The sequence below is a fragment of the Telmatherina bonti genome (assembly GCF_933228915.1).
Source record: "Telmatherina bonti genome assembly, chromosome: 6".
NCBI lineage: Eukaryota > Metazoa > Chordata > Actinopteri > Atheriniformes > Telmatherinidae > Telmatherina > Telmatherina bonti.
This window is the reverse complement of record NC_136624.1, coordinates 18,765,787-18,781,272: the sequence shown is the minus strand read 5'-3', so window position 1 is coordinate 18,781,272 and position 15,486 is coordinate 18,765,787. Positions and strand designations below refer to the sequence as shown.

Here is a 15,486-nt window from a genome sequence, read left to right as displayed (position 1 = left end):
TGATGTCCAGAGAAAAAGTTCTCCAAAATCAACACTTTCAAGCTTGGCTAAACTGTACAGCTGACTTTAAGGAAACAGAAAAAAACCTCTGCTGGAGGAAAGTTTTATAGTCAGATGAGACAAAGATTTGGCTACATAACAAGGAGTACGTCTGGAAGAGTGACAGTGATGCGTTCATCTCTGAGAATAATGCACAAACTGTGAAGTATGATGATGATAGACTTATTGCGTTGGAAATGTGGGATGTGAGTGGAACTGATGCACTGTAAAAAGGGATAAAATCATCAGAAAGGAAAGCTTATAAGTTTTTATTGACACTTGGACACATTTTGGGGTTCAAGCAGGATATTGAAGCCAAACAGGCATAAAATGTTGGTAAATGAGTAACAATGACATTTTGAATGGGTTTTCAAAAGTCCTGACCTCAATTCCATCAAAAATACATGGACTGTAATGTTTATGGAGGTGTACACAACTCAGCAAATATCATGAAATTATATTAATTCAGGAAATTGTGTTTTAGATGATTGTATTATCCAGGCAGGATTCTGCCAGAATTTTTTGGGAGGGAACCAAAAGCATCTGGGAAAATGTAACAGAATGAAGGACACATAAAATATTTATAACTCTATGTTTTTGATGGGTATATATGATAAGTTGAAACTTACAAACCAAATTGATCAAAGACACTAAAATGAATTCATGATGAGTGCACATGCAACTAATCCCAGAACAATTAATCAACAAAATAATTTGTGCAGATGAGTGGAAAATAACCCCTGTAGTATGATTCACTCTCCATTGTAAGAGTTAAAGCTATACCTAGTCTTTAGCAGTTTATGTTCACGGTTTTAGATCCCATTATCTGTAAGTAAAAGAAGGTGTAATTTCTTGGATTACATATCTGATGATAAACTACACAACAAAATCAAGACAGGCTTTTAAAGAGAGGCTTTTTACATGTCATTTGGGTAACTGGTGGCCTGTTCTGCGTGTACCTTGCATTTCACCTGTTGGCTGCTGGGATAAGTTCTGGTAAAGTCCCACTGGTCCCACATCCCTGCTTTGGGGAAGTGCTTATAGAAAATGGATGGATGAATTGATAGCATTTAGTAGATTGACTGAGTGAATCTCAGATGGAAGTCAAATTGATTCAACAGTCTGTAATGGGCAGGTAATCTGCCCAGGATGTAATGTCATCTTAATGGAGTTAGGAGGATGAAAAGGTTTTAATTGTCATGTCAGATGAAAAATGAAGACAGATAGCTATCAAAAGCTGTAAGCCTTAATCAGGTGATTACACTATCAGTCTCACATGCATCCAGTGATGTCTCATGATTGTTTGAAAGACTTCTTTTGATGAAGAATAACTGGACATATATCTGACAGGAAATAAACCCTTCAGCTGTCACCTTAAAAATTGTTACTTAAACTGTAAAACTACAAAACTAAAGATTATCTGATGCTCAGCTCTGTTAGATCACAAATCAGTTATTTTAAGCTTCTTTTATTTCTCTCAGATTATATCTGTAAACCAGAGCAAATTGAAATATTTCTGAAGAATTAGGCAACAGTGCGAATGCAACTCCTTCGAATGAAACATTTTGATGCAGACCTATCGGTGTCATAATGGTGGCTTATCCTTTTATGTCCCTGTAAACGACATCTGATCCCATGCAAAACCTGCTCTGAACAGCCTATTTTAATATAAAGATAACTAAAACTTGTCAAGAAGGATCACAGAAGTGAAAGAACTTTTCCTTTCATAACAGGGGTTATTTGTGTTTCTTCCTTTGCACTGTTTTGCACTTTTGGAGTAGTGATGCCAGTCTCAGTTAAATATGAGCTGAATTCTCAGCAGTTGTGTCAGCAGACTTAAGGAGGCTGACTGGTAGATAATGGCTGTCATTAGGCTGTTATTAGCGCTGTCAGAGCTGTTTGATGTATGGCTGTGAGGGATGATGGAGCATGCAGCAGCGCCTCATGAACCAGGTGTTTCTGTTGCATTGACAAGGGGCCTGGAACATTTGAGGTATTTCTATCCTAAAGCTCTCTTTACTTTTGAACACAACTTGGAATGAGAAAACTCTTTTAACTCCACAAACTTGTCATAAATTGCTCGCTGGAACTTGATGAATACCACCTGCTCATGAGCAGTCTCTGAGGAGGTGCACTCTTGTGAAATTATGTCATTAGCATAATAAATGGCCCAGACTTAGATTACCAAATAATCTGTTATTCTCTATGAGTGTTTCATTGTTACAAAATAGCAAGAAAAACACAACTACAGAGGTTACAGTGCTGACGTTCTTTTCTGGAAATAAATTGTGAAACATGTCTGGAACACAAACATAAATTTCACTGCTTTCACTGAAATTTCACTTTAAGTTGAAATATGAAAAGCGACTGAATGCAACAAGATGCCTTTTAATTTCTTGGTGGCACTAAAGAAAAACGTCAGTTCGTATTAGTTGAATTAGTTTATTCTGACTGGTGGTTTGCCTGTACTCTTTTTTTTCCTAGTGAACATAACATGACCAGTATAATATGAGCAAAGCTTTATTAAATGATGCTTGTGGTCATTTGATAGGAAAATAAGCTCAACCATAAACTGACACATAGAGAGGGTTCTTGATTTCAGTCTCAGCTTTTTTGTCTTTGTTTCCATGTAATCGCAAACTCATATGATTCATTTAGCTGTTTCTGTGTATGTACAGTGAAGGGATGATTCCTTGAAGACAGAAAACAGTTTAATTGCATTATAATGTTTGACTAAAAAAACATGTCTTCCTTTCTGTTTTGTTGTTTTGGTGTAATGCCACATTATGTACCAAGATGACACAAGGTCTTGCGTTTCTACCTAACATATTTAGCATCTTAAACAGGTGTCATTTTACAATGAAAAGCTCAAAACTCAAAATGCATACAGTATGTGTAAGATTTAACAGTCTGTAATGGGCAGGTAATCTTCCCAGAATGTAATGTCATCTTAATGGAGTTAGCAGGATGAAAATGTTTTGTCATGTGGGATGAGAAATGAAGACAAATAGCTATCAAAAGCTACAAGCATAAATCAGGTGGTTACACTCTTAGTCTCACATGCATCCAGTGATGTCTCATGATTGTTTGCATCAAAACCTTCTGGGCTCCAAACTTTCTTTCTGCAGGATCTTTCAGCCGCAGTATTCACCCAGGGCGTAAGCATGACAGGAGAAATGGTGTTAAAAATGGTGTTTCATGACTAGTGGCATACATACAACTAATCTAACTCTTTTCCTCACAACAACAGCATCACCGTGCAATTGTTAATGACAATAGAACGATACTGGCAGCACATCACTATTACTGCTGCTCATATAACCCTGTACATATGAGCAACATGTTAGCTACATTAGAATTAGTTTAAAACTTGGTGATCGGGATGTGATTTTTTTTTTCCTTTTTGTCATTCTATCAACCCTTTATTCTGTGCAGTTTCAAAATGTGCATCAAAAATATTGTTGAAAAGCAAACAACAGTTATGTCATGTTAGCCTTTCTTAATCTATTTCTGTTTTTTTCAGGTCCCTGTACAGAATGTCTTTTATGTACGATTTGTTTTACTGCTGTTTATATATTGTACTTGACAGAAAAATAATGAGTGATTTCTCCCTACTAAAATGCCACAGACGATTTTTTTTCTTGTAACTGTCGAACATGTTGCCTACGGTCGTAAAATTATAATTTACTGGCTGCATTTTTACCCCTCATACTCATAAGCATCATAAACATGCTTCCAACTTAGTTCATAATGAGGCGCACAAGCAGTATTTATTGCTTCTCTCAATATAAAACTTCATATTTTCCTAAATATTTTCAACTGACATTTGACTTCAAACTGCGAGTTTAGGTTTTTTTTAAGTGTCATTTCACACTCCGGGACAAAGCTCAGGCTGCTATAAAAAGGTGGAACTGTGGATGTGCATCCTGAGCTTTAACAGTTCTCTTTCCCATCTTATCCTGATAGATTTTCTTAAGTTGTTGCTGTCGTCCTTTCTTTGCCTCCCTGCAGAGAGTTATCATCAACACAACCTTTGACCACATCAAAGCATTGTACCGCAGCAGCCGCGGTTGATAGCCAGGCTGTGATCTAACCACAGTGGCTTTCCTGTTTCTCTCGCTCAGTCTCTCAGGCACGGGTCCATTTGAAGTCAGTCATTTGGCAGAAAACTAAACAAGCCCCCTGTTAACTACCTCACTTTCTGTTGTTTACAGACCGTCTCTCTTGAAAACCGCAAACTGCTGCAGAGGCCGCAGAGCCCCGTGAAACCCAAACTGTGACTGAGTGAGTGGTAAAACTTAAGCCAAACACATTTTCACTTTACTGTAGCTTCTGCAGACATGCACTCCGTTTTAATTGACTTATATCAGTGGTTTTTATTAGTGAGAGGCTGTCACTACCTTTTAAAACTAAAACAATATAAAACTCAATGTGTGGTGATTAAAAGTCCTTAATCATGAAAAATAGTTGATCCTGTGTGATACTGCAGAAGGCTGTATCAAACAGATGCGTCACTTTCCTGTTTTCTTTAAGTTCAAAGATCTCTCTCAACTGGCTGTTTGGTGAAGACTGCTTTTACTTTTGGAGCTAAAATAAGGGTGAACGAGCTTCACAAACTCCACAGCCATCTCCTCTGCAGTTTCAACCTGACCAAAGTTATGACCCCGGCTTAAAAAATTTGATTTGTGATTTCCTGAGTCCTGAGAAAGAACATTTGCCACCAGTGACCGCATGAGAAACACAAATACAGAGAAGAATTTGAACAAATGGAGAATCTATGTTTCATTTAAGGGGGTTGGGGGACTACTCTGCTTCATCACTTAGAAACAAGACAGCTGGGGTTTTGCAGCAAACTCTACTGTTAGCAGTATTGCTGTTATTTATATTTTCCTACCATGCAGACTATGCAGTCTGCAGTCCTGTTCGTTGTGCATTTCTGTTTCATTAATTATGTCTCGTCCTCGCCACGTATTCTTAATTTTCCATTATTACACATGCACAGACGAAAAGACTGGAACACTTTCTCAATAAGATAATGCTGAGAAGATTTTGCACCTTCCACAGCTCCCACAGTTTTCACAGCTCTGCTACCAGTAAAGCTTCATTAAGTGTTCATTTTTAATGTAATCTGTGTTTTTAACCCCACCGGTATAGTGATGGAGTGTCATGTTTAAAAACTGTTTACATTGGAGAAAGAGGAAGAAACTGAGGGATAAGTCATGAAACTTAAAATCAGCTGTTTAAGACCAGTTGGTCTTGGTTTCGCTTGTACTTTTCCATTTCTTTTCACTTACTGTTAGATATCAAAAAAAAAAAAGAAAAGAAAGTTTGCTCAGGTTCCAAAAGTATCGTGGAATGGTCTAAAACACAATAATATATCCAGCATGCAAAATAACAGTAAAAAACTCTGTTTCTTTATGTTTACTTGCTGATCAGAAATCCAACAGTCAAGATTTCCTTTAGGATTGGTTTAATATCAGACCAAACGGCAGCACGATGCTAGATACATGTCTAACAACGAACCAAAAACAAGGATTTCCAGAAACATTTCAGATGATACATTTTTCTGTTACTGAAGAATTTTAGGTTGCGTTTCAATCCCAGCTCTTTAGTCATGTATTATATGTTGCTCTTTTATCTGTTGTGATTTTAACAAACACCTGTAGATCAGGTTTTAAAGATTTGTATCGTCTTATGAAGGATCCTCCATTGTATAAAAAAAAAAAAAAAGCTAAAAGAAAAGTACTAAGCCATCATATTTATTTACTTTTATCCTTTCAACATGATAAATTACTTCTTTTTCTCTTAAACTTTTGGGTTCAAGTTTAATTATTCCAATGCTGAATCGGGTCTTTCAAACAAGATCAGAGATTAGCCTGAAGTTATTGTTACAGTTACTGCTGCTTAACAAATTCAATGGTTACAACTTTGTGAAATGAAAGAAAAAAAAACATATAAATCATTTCAAGTTTTCATAAACAGACAGACTTTTGCTGATGTCCTGTTCTTCTCCTGTTTCTCAACATGCATTCATTGCTGTCATGCTATTTTTTTAGTGAGCTGACATTTGCTTTAAAATGAAACCAACTTTTTAACTGGATGTAAACCAAAAGAAAAATTTGATTATCTCACATTAACAGTAACCTAAAACAACCTAAGATTGTGACAAATCACAACAAGATTATCTCTCTCTGTCATGGGACCCCATATTTGTTTAAGGAATTGTACTTTAACAGGTTTTAACTCTTCTGTGATTGAATTTTGTCAAAAAGAGAAAGAAAAACAGAGTAAGACAGAAGGGCAAGAAACAGAAGAAATGAGCACATTATCTTTCATCTTAATGCATTAAAGCTCTGGTTAGAGGACGGTGACAAACACAAACTGATGCTCTGTAAGAGAGAGACTGATTACCTAATTGTCGGCTGACCCTGACTAAATGTCAAAGGTGAAAGGTCGTCTTCTGTCTCCTGTCGGGATGCTGCAGACCTCAGCTCTGCATCTGACCCACGTCTCCTCTGAGATTTAACTGTGTGGGTGGTAATCACACCCCCAGCTCACACACATCTCTGCATGTAGACACTTCTCTACACATTATCCCAACATGTACACACAGGCATACTTGCACACGGCTTGTTAAAGGTCCTGCAGGTCTCAGTGGGCTAATCCAGCAAAGCACTCTGACAGATTAACATCTTTCCAGAAAGAGCTTCTACTCCTCCTTCAGCTGCTACAATAAAGAAATTGACTATAGTGGGCTCCGGGAATAATGAGAATCTTATACACTCCATTTACCCCGGAACGTATCCAAACCCATGTTATGTTCAAATGTAATCTGAGGGGATCTGCATCAACTGTTACAGTAAGTAAATCTGGCTCAAGACCAGTTTTTACTTAATCAAGTTGCACAGGTACAGACTTTGATCCTGTTGTGTGTAAAGGAAGCAAAACAGAAAAACACTTTAAAGCTTTTCATCAATGTTTATAGCTGGATTTACATATTTAAACTACATTTATACCTCACTCTACATGAATGTTTTTTTTTTTTAAAGTAGAGATCATTGATGTGTGTGAAAGTTTGTAGGCATTTAGAAGAATAACAGCATTACACACAATGATAATCAGCAATACTTCTTACTAATGAATGCAAAAATCTCTGTATTGCCATGCAGTTGTACAGATTTGCCCAACATAAATTCCAATCTTTAGTCTTGGTAGGAGGATTTTAGGAGACCTCAGGAATTGCAGAGTAAAATCTGAAGCAATTTAAATGTATGGGTCTCTAACTTATGCAAAAGTAGCAATTTACACTTTCTAATTGCTTGGATACATCGTATTTAGAGGAAGTTGTTTAACAGAAACAGCATCATTTACCACTGCAAGTAAACTATATCTGACATCAAACCCTGCAATGCGATGTGGACACAACCCTTGTCTTTACCCAACTAAAACTCTGTCAGATGTTACTTTAAAGCAAGAGGATAATACTGAGTTTACTTTTGATTATTTAGCGCACGTGTTCATTATTATCTGGGTTCTGAATATGTTTGTTAGAGAGGGAAGCCCCATGGTGTAATCTGGTTTGTTACACCATTAGGGTTCTACAGATGAGAACAATCTGGACTGAGACTGCTTTGTAAGTAGGAATGATAGTTAGTGCCTTCATAAAGCCCTTGAATCCTGCAGGCGGGCTGAGCAAGAACCAAGCATACTGCCTGATATGGACCATCTGTAGCTGTTTTATAGTGGATGCTAAAAGAAATCTGTTGTAATTGAGGTGAGAGGGGTCTGGACAAAATGTTGGCATATGAAAAGGCCGTAATGTGTTTACAGGTGCATAATTCAGCTTCATGTTCCCCTAATTGCATTGCATGATGTTGTGTTAAAATCACATTACTTCCTCAGGGGTGTCAAACCAGCAGGCCAAAATTTGAAATTGGACAAGCTTGTGGGTCAATATTTATGTTAGAAAAAAACTTCCAGATCTGATGATGAACATCAGAGATTGGGGGCAAAATCACACATATGTTCAGCTACTGTGTTTCTGCTCAGGCTCTCATTTGAAAATGTTTGTTCTTAGTCTGGGCACAAAAGCACAGAAACTTTCAACACGTACCTTTTCATAAACACTCCCTCACTGAAGGCAAGGCTTATTTTGCCATCTCTGCTTAAGTAGCTTGAAGTTGCTATGACTACTGTCAACAGAGGAGAGGGTCGTGTCTCAATTGATGCACCAACCCATCACCAGAGCGTTTTTAGGTTTGTCATTTTTTGGCAGTATGTTTGCTGTATAATACCAGCGGGCCAACACTAGTAATCATTTGGTATTGTTTTGTGAGCCAAATAAAATTACACTGCGTTAAAGTTGGTCCACGGGCCAGAGTTTGACACCTATGCTGTAAAGTATTACTGCAACTCTCTCTCTGCTTAAAAAACTTCAGCTCCTGTCTTTTATTTCTCTGCCATTTTAACTCTAATCCCCTTCATGACTTTCAATATGTTTAAGACAATGGCTACAAAAAATGAATTTCACTTGAGTAAGTTACATCACAATAATCTGATTTCCACTTGATGGAAGTCAAACATTTAATTCATTCAAGTTCCTTTCAATAAACCATCCACCTTACGTTGCACAGCCAGGTAAAACAAGTATTTAAAAAGCTTAAGCTTTAGCACATGGCCGTAAAAATTTCAAGGTTATTGCCTCATTTTTCAAAGTATCACCAAATTTAAAATGATGTGAGTTTGGAAGTTACAGGTTATTCTTTTCATCAAATTAGTAACAGTTTCTTAAAAGCATGGCAGGTGCAGTCAGCTTGTTCTGCAAGCTGAATAAATAAGAATTATGGTTCAGAAACACGAGCATTATTCATGCTGCAGTTCTCATCTGAAACACATAACAACTAATGATGATGAATGGGTACTCCTTCCTTTTGAAAATGTTTTTCTTTTGCTAATCTCATTTAATGGATCAACATCACCTGCTGCAGCTAAATCACTTCAATCTGCAAATCAGCAGGAGTCTGACTGAGGGTTTAACTGTCAGGGGGCAAGAGGGGCACGAAAAGGATCTGGGAGGAGGTTATGTGGTCTGTATGGACACTGTAGCAGTTTCTTTGTTACGTCATGTCACTTCTGTCTTTGGTCACTGCTGCTACACACAAATTGAATTAATCTTATAATGATTTGTTGTTGAAAAAACTGAGAAGATTACTGGCGGCTCACTGAGTGATGAGTTTTTCCACAAGGGGGAAGGAAGTTGATGGAGCTGGTTGAGTACTGTCCATCATTAATGGAAATTTTTGGCTTTTATGGCACATTTGAAAAAGCAAAGAACACATCAAACTGTACTTTGGATAAAAGTAATGGCCCTGAACAACAGCAAAAGGAAAATGAGCTCTTTCAATTTTTGTTCCTGAACAAAAGTACTGGCAGGTGTTGGATTGTTCTGGGGGGGAAATTATTTACATTTTTGCTCTCAGAAGCTAAAATGGTTTCCCCAAGCAGAAATAAATTCTTGTTGGAATTTTGTATAATTGCCCTCTTTAGTCCGTTTCATTCAGATGTAAGATGTATGAAGGTTTTATTGCATGTTCTACTTGCTTCAAATCATCCACAACATTTTAATGACCATCAAATCTGGAGTCTAACAGGGCTTTTCCATAACCCCTCCAGCTTCTTTCTGAGTCATTATTTAATGGATTTGCTTGTGTTTTAAGGATGATTAACATGTTAAACTTTAGCTCTGGCTTTTTCATAGATGGACATTCATTTTTTATTCTGTCATTCAAATTTTGGAACCGAGAACCTGGAGATCCTGTGAAGACATATTAGAGTTTTAATAGATTTTTTTCTTACAACAAAGGTGATGCTTTTTGTCTACAGCAGCAGTTTCAATCAATTTGGGGTAAATTTGCAGTTGTCTGAAATCTATTTTGCATTCGATTCTTTTCTTTACAGTGGAATAATACATTAACCATTTAAAGCCCAATCTAAAACCATTGGGCAGAAAAGTTCAGTTTTTTTTGTTGTTTTTTTTAATTCAAAAGGTATTAATTTTGTGCTATTTTTTGGTATTTTCACCAATGTGATGGGTCAAAATTATGGGTCATAGTGTAATGTTCTGCTTTCTGGTGTCCACAAAGGGGCAGGAGACCAGTATTAGTCTCTGTACAACAGGGTTTGAGTTAAGTTTCTACCATGATGCGATACAAAATGTCTCAGAAACTGTATGAATCAAATGTTGTATGTTTGGCTTTATAGAGTTAAAGAAAAACAATTGAGAAATTTCTCAATTCATGAACTTTCATTGATCCACAACTGTTGAACTGGAGACAACAGGGAGACTTTAGATCTCTGCATGATGACCACACCATTCAGGAGAAAAGATAACATCAGACCCCTCAGTGTCAGAGGTTTAGATAAGACAAGGTCTACCTGTCACTCTCTAAGGTGGGTCTCATCACTGGCACCTGGAGGCCTGATTGTAATTTAATGCTTTCTGGAATGTAATTAACGTAGGGCTGATAGCAAATGTACATCCAAACTGTTATTTTCTTTATTTATTTATGAAAATAAGAAGGAAATATATGTTACTTTTCCAGTCATCATGTTAGATCTGCTGAAATACCTACAGATCACTGCAGATGACAGATGGTTTAAGCTGTGGGCAGAGCAGGTAATGTGTCTGAGGAAACAAGCTGCAAACAGTTATATTTCTTTATTTTAAAAAACTGAATCGTGAACTCGGAAATATCGCAGCCATGGTTAAGGCATGTTTATGTGGAGGTTTTAAGTCAGGTCAGGTTTTTCGGGAAGCCGTAGGAAAAGTGTGTGGATATCAAAAAAAGAACAACTATGCTGTTGCCCTATGAAGGACTGGCGACCTGTCCAGGGCGTACCCTTTCTCTCACCCAGTGATTACTGGGATAGGCTCCAGCTTCCCTCCAACCCTTAATTCGAGCAAATGGTTAAGATGAAACTAGGAATGAAACTCTGCTGTCTTGTGAAAACAAGTTGGAAGAAGCATAAATGTGCGTGCATCTGGCAGTTTTCTTGATCCCCTCCCACTCTTTGTTCCTCCTCAATTTCCTTGTTAATTGCAGCAGTGTGGTTAATATTAGCCAGTTCTTGAGCTTATGTCCTACTAGGATTCTCAGTTTATTCATAAACCTCCTCCTGCTTGCAGGAATGCTAAAACTTCCCACTCTTGTTTGATTTGCAATGGAATGAGGTCTTCATCTTTCTTGGATTGACATGAATGTTGGTTACTGTGCTCAGGTGATTCTGACACTCCTCTGATGACACCAAAAGCAAGTGAAAGTTTAAACAAATATTTAAACATCCTTAAAACCCAGCTTTGCACTTTTAACAGTCTGTCTAACATCATGGGCAGTCAAAATGTTTACAAATCTCAGTACTCCCCATTACCTAAAGTATATTCACAAAACTGGTTAAACTATTTACATTCCAGCTAGCCTTCATGCTTACTTGGTGGTTTAATTTTAAGAGATTGTTTAATGCAATAAGAGAATGTTTTCATGAATGTTTGTGCAAATATCTCCATGCAGGTGAAGATATTTGCAAGCAGGTGATATCCCTGAGCCATTCCTGAAAATCAGAATAAAATAATAATAACAACAAAACATTTCTTGCCATTTTAGACATATACACAAATATCTATTTGTTATGTCTATGTTCAGTCTAAAGTTATTGCACCTGATGACTAATTGCACCACTTTAGCATGGGTACCTTAGTTGTGCTGCTGGGCGACGTAGGTGCGTGTTTAGAATGTTTGTTATCGTAAAAGCAGCATCACACGGGGTTTAGAAGTGGGTATAATCAATGCTGACTAAAAAAGAAGTGGGTATACTCTGTGTACCCATGTATACCCTGGGCTACACCACTGCTAATATGTATTTAATTCAACAAAACAATAGTGCCACCAGTGACTAATTTATTTGAAGATCTTTTTTCCCCCACATTTACACATGAGAGTCGAAGTGATACAGTTTGATCTTTTGCAGTTATCTGGGTCAGTGTACACAGTGTCTCTTGTATATTTCTAAATAGCACATTTTTCCCAATAACATAATGGCTCTTATAGTCTTCACACATGCTCAGTATCAGGCTGTAGAAAGCAGCCTGACAGAGTTGCTCGAGTGGCTGTGAATTCATAGTGTTGTCTGGTGATTCATGGTAACAATGACATTCTTTGTGTTTCATTCATATCTCATCAGTTCAGTGCTTTGTTTTGTTGGTAAAATAGCTTCAACTCCACTATTTGCTGGATTTTGTCTCAGTGTTTATAGGGGGAAGTAAAATGATGGAGGGATAATGGGGGGTGATTACTGCAACAGGAGTACTGCTCAACATTTGGAGAAAGACTACAGCAAGCAACACAGTGCTTCTACTTTGAACAAACAAGTCCAGTTAATCTGCAATGTTCTTGGTCTAATACTGGTGAACAGGGCCTACCCTTTAAATTTCCTCCCAGTGAAATTCATCACTGGCAGGTAAAAAGAACTGGCTGCTCGACAATGTTTCCTGTCTTTCTGCAACCTCCACAGAACAACAGTGGAGCGAACCATGATGAGAAAGGCAATACAGAAGTACCAAAGTACTTTAAATTGCTGGAAAACTTGAACACATATGCAGTAGATAATGACCTTAGGTGATCTTTAACATGTATCAGCTCACACTGTAAGGATTTTTTTTTTTTGGTAGAAAAACAAAAGTGATTACAAGAATGATCTTGTTCAGTGACTCTCATTACACATTGCGCAGTCCACTGAAACCGCAGATTAGTTTAGAAAGAACAATAGTTTGTTCGGATTGGAGAAAAAAGAAAACACAAACGGCTTTCTCCTGATCGAAACCAGCTGCCATTCACCCAGTCATATCCTGAAATCCTTAAGTATGACTTTTTAAAAGAGCTTTTTTGGCTCCAACATATAAACAGCCACAAACGTAAGCGTGCACACACAGTTTGTGCACCGACACCGAGGCAAGTTCTCATGTTTTCACACAAATTTCTTCATGCTTTAGTTTGTCTGTCAAGATGTTAAAGGGTCCGAGACAAGATATCCTTCAACACCGTGTGGTAATGTGTCATTCTCTCCTGGTCTCTGCAGCCTATAATCAGTGTTATTTTGATTGCACCACTCTAAATGCACCAGTGACCAGTGACCCCCCACCACCAGCACCCCACCCCCTTCAGTCACAGGGAGGTTTTTGCTGAAGACTTGAGTAGAAACAAGAGGTTTACAGTGTTTCTGCAGAACTTTTCTGTTTATTTCTTTCTTTATTTTGCAGCATTGTGTGTGTGTGTGTGTGTGTGTAGCAGTTTGTCTCTTACCTTCTGTAACCACCGCGTGTTGTTCTCCATGGTGTTCTCAAGGTGCTGCAACTTCTGAGCCGGCCATTCTCCTTCTACAGGTGGTGAGTCTCTCTGCACAACGCTCGCCCCTCCAGGAGGACCCCCGTATTGTTCGGCCTGTGATGGTGATCCTCTACCCTGACAACCATCTGTCTCCGGCAGGATGAAAGTGTAGCTACACTGACCATGCTGGATGCGGTGAAACCTCCGCCTCTTCTCTGCACCTCCTCCACCACCTGAACCACCACTTCCTCCTCTTCTCTGGCTTCTTCCAGCTCCTCCTCGCTCTGTGCTCCCAACACCGGCCGCATATGTGACGGCTGACAATGTCCAAAGAAGCAGAAGCACCAGCAACGCTCGGCTGAGATTTAAACCTTTCATGACAGACTCTTCAGCTGGATTAAAACTTGTATTTTATTTTTTTTTTTATTTATTTTTTTTTTAGCAGTAAAAGGGTCAGAAGAAGATGGTTTACCACTTCGACCCTAAGTCAACCTCAGGAGATCAACTGTCTGCTTGATGCATGCATAATTCTCTGAGCTTTTTTAATCCATGTGGTCAGATGATGCAGCTTCTTCAGGCTGTTGTCCTAACTTTGTTTTATTTTATTTATTCTGTAGTTCACCGCTTAAAATGCAGCACCTGATGATGTCCCTCAGTTGTGTTGAAGATGCAGGTAAATCTTCACTTTTTAATCCTGAGTCTTAATTTTGTTCCTTGTGATCAGCTTTGTCTTTGGTGAATGGGTCCAAAGGTTTGAGATATGGCAGGTCTTTCATGGTTTCAGAAAAAGTCTCTCCTGTTCTCAGTGATGCACCAGGTGAAGGTCCAATTCCACCCAGAAAAAAGTGTTGATAGAGAGAAATTTAAGCATGAGATAGGCAAATAAAGGAAATCAACATGATAAGAAAACACTGACTCAAGAGGATCTAAAAGAAATGTTTAAAAAGTTCAAATCTGGATGTAAAAAAAAAAACTAAAAAAAAAAACAAACAGGCAGCCCTCTATCTTTAGATGTCCAGAAATAAAATAAACCAGAATAGAGAAAAATGTATTTTCTCTGGTGGCTCGAGCTTCAGAAGAGGCTGACGAGAATTACTTCTGCCCACTTCTTATCTGGGGCTGGCTGAGAAAAGGAGGAAGGAGTGAGGGTGAGAGGAGGAGGAGGGAGGTAAGGGGAGGAGAGAGAGAGAGAGAGAGAAGACCGAGAAGAGGGGAGGAGTGGACGGACGGGAGACCTGAGGGGAGGTCTATTAGTGCACCCTCTCTGTTTGTAGGCTGAGACAAAAAGAAAGGAGGAGAGAAGGATTGAGAAGGTGCCAGAAAAAAGAAAAAGGGTAAGATTAAGGGACTGAAAGAGGGGGGGAGTAAAAAGAGGGACAGCCTGATAACAGAAAGAGAGGGCAGAAAAGAGCCTTTAACTGTTGACACACAGAAGAAAGACAGACAGACATTGATAAAAGAAGAAAGGGATCTGACAGAGGTCTTATACATGCTGTAATCGTCCTGCCTGGCTGATACTTTGAAGTAAATGCGGATGCCTTATATGGTCACTTACACAGAGTTGGCAGCTAGAAGCTGGAGATTCAAGTGTCTTCTAAATCCAGCCATGCTCTGGGGCAACGTGGGGGATAAAGGGACCAAACAAACCACACAGTCTGTGTATTTCAGGTTAAAAACCATCTGACTCTTTCTGTCACAGGATGCACCTCCTCACAGCCTCTCATCTGTCCTGCTGTGCAGTGCTCTACATGGAAACACACACAAAGATTAGTTCCAGAGAGATGGCTCCGTCCCAGGCTTATGAAACACAAGCTGTACATGTGGAGAGACAATGTGAGTTGCCAAATATTGGGTTTATTTGTACAATGATAAACTGTTCTCAGAAGTTAACTGGCATGAATACAGATTCTCAAATTCTTTGATAAAGGCTCTGAGATTAGAGACACACTTACAGATCAGCACATGAAGATAAAATCCCAACATGCGTCAAGACTGACATAAGAAGTCCAAGTAATAACAGAAGGTTTTCTTGTAAGGGATTGTGTTAATGCACCATCTTCTGCAAGCC

At 38.5% G+C, this 15,486-nt stretch overlaps 1 protein-coding gene across 1 annotated transcript in view; it reads right to left on the bottom strand.

Annotated features, from left to right (window-relative positions):
• Positions 1 to 13,796, bottom strand: part of LOC306757435 (angiopoietin-4-like) — a gene marked incomplete at both ends in the record, with an annotated part of 70,799 nt that extends 57,003 nt beyond the window's left edge. Inside the window, one exon of the mRNA XM_079242484.1 lies at positions 13,395 to 13,796. Coding sequence (XP_079098610.1) covers positions 13,395 to 13,796 — 402 coding nt within the window. The remainder of the gene's footprint in view (positions 1 to 13,394) is intronic.
• Between the last annotated feature and the right edge of the window lie 1,690 nt (positions 13,797 to 15,486).